The sequence below is a fragment of the Planococcus citri genome, chromosome 5, assembly GCF_950023065.1.
Source record: "Planococcus citri chromosome 5, ihPlaCitr1.1, whole genome shotgun sequence".
Classification (NCBI taxonomy): Eukaryota; Metazoa; Arthropoda; class Insecta; order Hemiptera; family Pseudococcidae; genus Planococcus; species Planococcus citri.
In genome coordinates, this window is record NC_088681.1 from 58,738,274 (window position 1) to 58,744,299 (window position 6,026).

The following is a 6,026-nucleotide window of genomic DNA, read 5'->3' on the forward strand; positions in this document are numbered from 1 at the left end:
ACTAGGTATAAGAATCTTGCAAGGGCTAAAAAAATCAATTCGTAATTTTTAAAAATGAAATCAAAGCGACAATTTGGTGGAATAAAAGCAGTGTTCTATTTATGTTGAAATTTTTATTCGTTTTTTTTTTTTTTTTTTTTTTTTTTTTTTAACCAATTAAACGTAGGTATTATTTAGAAGAAAAAAAATAATAATAAAAAGAAAAAGTAAATAAAGCTTCAAAGCGCTCTATTCAAAGGTGAGCACAACGCTGGACTCAGGTCGCATTAGTTGAGCATTCTGCTGATTGGAAATTGTACTGAATTTTTGTCTGTAAAATTTGAATAGGTAAATCAAATTACATATAATAAGCATCATTCTAAAAGAATTGAAAATGAAAAAAAAACTGTTGCATTTACCCTTTTTTGTATCCTGAATTTGGACTCGCTGCTGCCACAGTCAACGTTGCTGGTAAGTCGTCTATACCAGAATGTAAATCTACAATATTACTGTCCATTCCCAAATTCAGCACAACCAAGTACTTAGATTGACGATAAGTCCTTAATATAAATAGAAGGTTTTTAATGTGCTGATTCTTGTAAAGCATTATATTAGATATTATGTATTTCATGAAATAGAATGTGAGAATTACCTGGTGAAAGCAAGTATCCATTTTGATATGGTGTAGAATTTAAGACCACCATATTTAAAAGTTTCTATTTTTCGAAGTGAGGTCAATTCCTTGAAAAAATTCAAGGTACTATCTTTCTGTTGTTTTTGTGCTTCCACGTTCAATTTCCAATATCCTGGGTGAAGCGGTACCCATGGTTTTTCAGCGGATGTGAAACCTTTATGTGAACATTTGGTGGATGTCTGGGTTGAGAACAGTACCATAGGTAATCATTGAAGAAAAAAAATACACGAAAAACCAAATTTACCTGCATTTAAGGAATCGTCCCATTGCATCGGTAAACGAAAGTGATCTCGATGTACGAAACGATCTTTTTCTTTTTCGGGTGCAAAGTCGAAAATCTCTTGACTAATCTCTTCACCGTAATAAATCACACTGGTTCCAGGTAGCATGGTGACCAAGGTTAGTAAAATATTATTGTATTCTTTGTTAAAACGTTGGAAAATTCGGCCCTGGTCGTGATTCCCCAACTAGGATTGAAAGTACATAGTCTTGTAGGTAGGTAATTGAGTTGAGGAGGTGTGAATATCTCGAACAACTTACTGCCCAATTCGATGCTGCTCCTTTGGGTATAGTTTTCAACCACAAATTCAAATGATCGATCAACTGCTTGGCGTCTAAATACTTTCGAAGCATCGTTAAGCGGAAGTTTATTGGAGAATGTGATGGTCCGAAGTATCTCTTAAGGATGTTCACGTGTCCGTATGCTTCAGCTATTATCGCACTATATACATGTTTTGAATAAACACGCTGGTATAACTTCGTCGTGTTCATAGATGTATTTGAGAAAAGAAGAAATCATAAACTACTAACCTTTCGAGTGGTTTTTTGTTTTTCCGATCGTATTGTCGAAGATATAGAGCTAATTCGTTTAAAAATGGAACCGTGTCTGGATGATTGAGTCGAGCACTGAATCCCTCTTGAAGTCCTAGAGCTACTTTGAGCCATTCTTGTGTATCACCTTCATCCGGAAACAATGGATCTTCCATGAAGAATGGCACAGCGTCTACTCTGAACGCTGCCACTCCTTTGTCTAACCAGAATTTCATCACAGCCTGGAAATAAACGTAATGAACAGGGGAATGCCAATGAAATGCCCTAAAATCACATTTGTGAAGGACTGTCGCTTACTTTCAAGTCATTCTTTAGGTCTTCGTTACGTAAATTGAAGTCCGGTTGTTTTACTCCAAATTGGTGAAAATAGAATTGCTTTCTTTCCGCATTCCAAGTCCAACCTGATGTAGGTCTTGTTGTATCGAAAATGCTGACCTATTTATATTGATGAGGATTAAATGAATTTTTCAGCTCAGATGCTTATTATGTTTTTAAAATAATTATATATTAATGATTAGTTGTAAATCTTACCCAGTTACATGGTGGAATAGGAATGCCATTTTGATCATAACCTTTTGGATCGGCCCAAACATAATAGTCTGTGTAAGGTGCTACCTTTTTAATAGATTTTTGGAACCATTCGTGTTCATCGCTGCTGTGATTGATCACCAAGTCCATCACAAAATTTAGATCTTTTTGAAGGTATTATTTAAAACGTGTAAATTCAGATTCGGATATTTAGAATGATGTTTTTCTTGTAAGTAATAGTTACCTCGTTTTTTCATTTCCTTCAATAATTCGTCAAAATCTTCCGTTGTACCGTAAGTAGGATCTATTCCATAAAAATCAGTGATGTCGTATCCTCCATCAGCCATCGAAGAAGGGAAATAAGGCGTCACCCATATCGTATCGATGCCAATATCGACGAGATAGTCTAATTTCGAAATTATTCCTCTGATATCTCCAACTCCATCTCCATTGCTGTCTTTGAACGATTTCAAGAAAACTTCGTACATGGTAGCGTGCTTCCACCATCTTCTATCCACAGCCCAGGAATTCGATATCAGAATCCATAATGTCACAATTTGAACGAACTTCATTTTTGTTATTTTGAAAATCAACGGTTCAATTTTGTTGCGCGAATGATGTTGAAGGTATGAAGTTCATTTTATAATTATACTGAGTGATGTCTGATTTATTGCCAATGGATTAACTCTCTGTGTGCTCCATTTGTGGCATTTATCAATATTAGAGTCGGTATAATTCTCGAGTGGTCATTAATAGCAAGTTTCTTGAAATAGCTCGCGTAATAATCCTCTTGTTTAAACAAACGCTTATTCGAAGAGATTTGTAAACTATAAATAATGTTTTTTCGATAACTACTTGTATTTTATTTTCGGTTGTACCTACTTGTATTTTAATGCTGAGTATTCTGTGCTTGTTGTTTTCGGAAAATTAGTTTCTCATATTTTATATCAAATGAATTCGAAGACTGATGAGATGATCTCGTGAAAAACGTATGTAACTTGTTAGGTCACTTTTGGAAGAAATTTGTTGGTAGGTCTAGGTACATACGTACATATATCGTATCCATCTGAAAAAAAATGGCTGGTTTGATAAATAATATCACGATTTGAATTTGAGGAGGTAGGTAACAATTGAAAATTGTAATTTCAAAATCTTCGCCCCTGGTGACTTATTATTTCGTGAGCTCGATCCTTTTTCTTCCTCGTAAATTAATGTTTTGACAATTTAGAGCATTGTTCTTCACAAAAATAATTTCAGTTGCTTAATTTAACGAATCACACGTCTCGTTTATTGAATTTTTCATTGAAATTGCGCTTTTCAATTTTCACCGAAGTCAAAATTTCATGATTAATAATTTTGTTTCCCTTTCAGTTTTTTGTCAGGTCATTCATTTTTTTTTAAAAAAATCAAATTGTTTGCGATAGCGAATTTGATAAAATTTGTAATTCTTTTTATCAAAATCGATTCAGGTTAGACTCCTCAACTCCAGCTCAGAATATCAGTGGAAGAATCTTAGAGGTGAATAATCGCAGTCTACTGATTTGTTTCTCGTGATTTTTCCTTAGAACTCGTAGTTTTTCCTCTTAAAGTGTACTCAGCAAGATGATTATCGCAAAAAATCGCCCCCCTTCCCGAAAAACTATCTAGGTAGATACTTACCAGTTTTACAAAAAAAAAAAAGAAGAGAAATAAAATTGCAGAACGTAAATTTCCTCTCCTCCTGCCCGGAAAGTACTATAAGCCACCGGGTTTAATTGTGGGGAGAGCTGTTTTTGAAATACTTTGAGCTAAATATAGACTCAACTTTATAGAAAAATTTTCCATTGGAACTTTCTACGTGAAGCACGCAGTACAATGATGTGAATTAATCACCTCAAGTACAACTTTTTATGCTGATTAATGTTGGTAGGGAATGGGTATCAAAAATGTGAAGTGTTTTTATTGCAATGTATGTACCTATGTATTATATAATTGCATGTAGACAGACAAGTCAACTTCGAGTGGCATAATCTTATACAGAAAAGTGCATCAAATTTTAAAATTTGTGTAATTTCTGTTCTAATTCAATACTCTATTGCAGATTGATCGAATATTGGGAAATAATGAATATCGTTTTTGTTGATTTTATCAGTTCAACGGAAAATTTGAGGACATAATATGACCTTAATTCTCTATAACTTTGGTCATCAATCATCATCAATTTTCCCTTGAGAAACTTGTTTTTGTTTGTTTGTTTGTTTGTTTTCTTTTGCATAATATTTAGAAAATGATGAAAAAACATAGAAAGCTCATGTTGTGAAAATGATTGGGTTTGATGGGTTCTGATTATATCCAGATCTGATCTGATCTGATCAACTTTGATCAGATCAAAGTTTTAGTTAAATTTGATCTCTTCAGACCTGATCAGATCCAATGCATTGGGGGATTTGATTGAAGCTGACCGGATCTAAATTCTAAATAGATCTGACCGGAACTGAATAGGTCTGATCTTGATTACATTGGTCACATCTGATCAGATCCGCACATTCCCCAGATCCAATTAGATCTGTTCAAATCTGATCAGATTCAATCATTTTCCCATAGGAGTTGATGTAGAAGTCTATACTTTTACGACATATTCCGTGCTTTAGTCCGATTTTGAATTCATGGGTCCTCCGATTCTGCTCAATTGCTTTTTGTAGGTTCCTTATGATGGGTTAGAAGGAAAATCGTAGTCATTGACTCCCTCCCAAACCCTTTTCAGGAAGGTCAAAGGTACATATGTTAGAGATCTCTTTATTCTTCGGGACTGCTGAGTTTCGGAAAAAATCTGTTTGTGGCGTTTTAAAGGTGATGACAGTGATTTCGAAAATTTTCTCCAAAAAAATCAAAAGTGCAAAGTTGAGCATTTTTTTGATAGACGGATTTTCAAAAACTTCGCAATTTTAGGAATTATGATTTGAAAATTTTCAAAGAATCTAAGTAAACGCCAAACATGGATTTTTAAGATAAGTATTTACAACCATGAAATTTTTATGATGAAATTCGCAAAACCGTAGGGTTTGGAGTCCCAAAGTTTTGGTCAAAATGAAAAAAAAATGTCAAATATTGTATGCAGGGCTTTTTTTGTGGGGAAAAAATGAATGAATTTTGGTAACTTTTTCAAACAATTTTGAATTATCGGAATAGTAAAGTGCGAAAACGAGATCAGAATTACGATGAAAATTCGTAAATTTAAAATTTAGCATTCAAGTTTGTACCTCACACTTATTAGGTACTTGAATTATAACAAAACTTAGGTACTTTTTTATAATTCCGAAAATATTTGTGATTTTTTTCTCTCCACAATTCAAATTATGTACGGTGACCGGGGGGGGGGGGCGTACGAAAATGAAGGGCTTGCAACTTCAATTTAGCGTCCTCCTCAGAAAAGAAATACAAAAAAAGGCCCGGGGCAACCATATTTTGAGAGTAGAATACATTTTTTGTGATAAATTTCTCAAAATTTTCAATAATTTTGAATTTTTGTCAATTTTTGAAGGTAAATTTATGTGTAACTTTTTCGTGATATTATCCAAATTTGAAATTGAAAGAACTGGTAACAGTTGTGTTTACCGTACACCGTTGCCCATTCAATTTCCAGGCTGGGCTCAAGCTGATGTCAGACCAACCAGATATGGCGAGAGTGGTACTCCTTGAGGACCTAAATATAGGCAACCGCTCGCACAGATTGGCGACCAACAATTGAAATGCTTCGGATGAAAAAAAAAAAACTGGAAAAACGCGTAAAAATTTTTTGATATAATTTTTTTTCTGTTTTGTCACTTTGGAATGATACCATCATTATGATGAACTCATCAGATCATCAATTTGGGTTTACTCAAACTATAAAAACCTCGAAAGGGTTAAAAAAATTAGCATACAATTTTTAAACAATTAAATCCAAAGTAATAATTTAGTGGAATAAAAACAGTTGTATTTATGTTAGAAATTTTATTCGTTTTTTTTTTTCAAA

At 33.7% G+C, this 6,026-nt stretch overlaps 1 protein-coding gene across 1 annotated transcript; it reads right to left on the minus strand.

The window, feature by feature from the left end:
• Window positions 1–228: 228 nt before the first annotated feature.
• LOC135848407 (maltase A2-like) lies at window positions 229–2,604 on the minus strand. The gene is made up of 9 exons (XM_065368308.1): window positions 2,277–2,604; window positions 2,036–2,196; window positions 1,802–1,939; window positions 1,484–1,725; window positions 1,214–1,394; window positions 918–1,140; window positions 632–827; window positions 399–539; window positions 229–310 (listed from the first exon to the last, which is right to left on the minus strand). Exons 1-9 carry the CDS (start codon window positions 2,602–2,604, stop codon window positions 229–231), a joined length of 1,692 nt encoding a protein of 563 aa, XP_065224380.1.
• Between the last annotated feature and the right edge of the window lie 3,422 nt (window positions 2,605–6,026).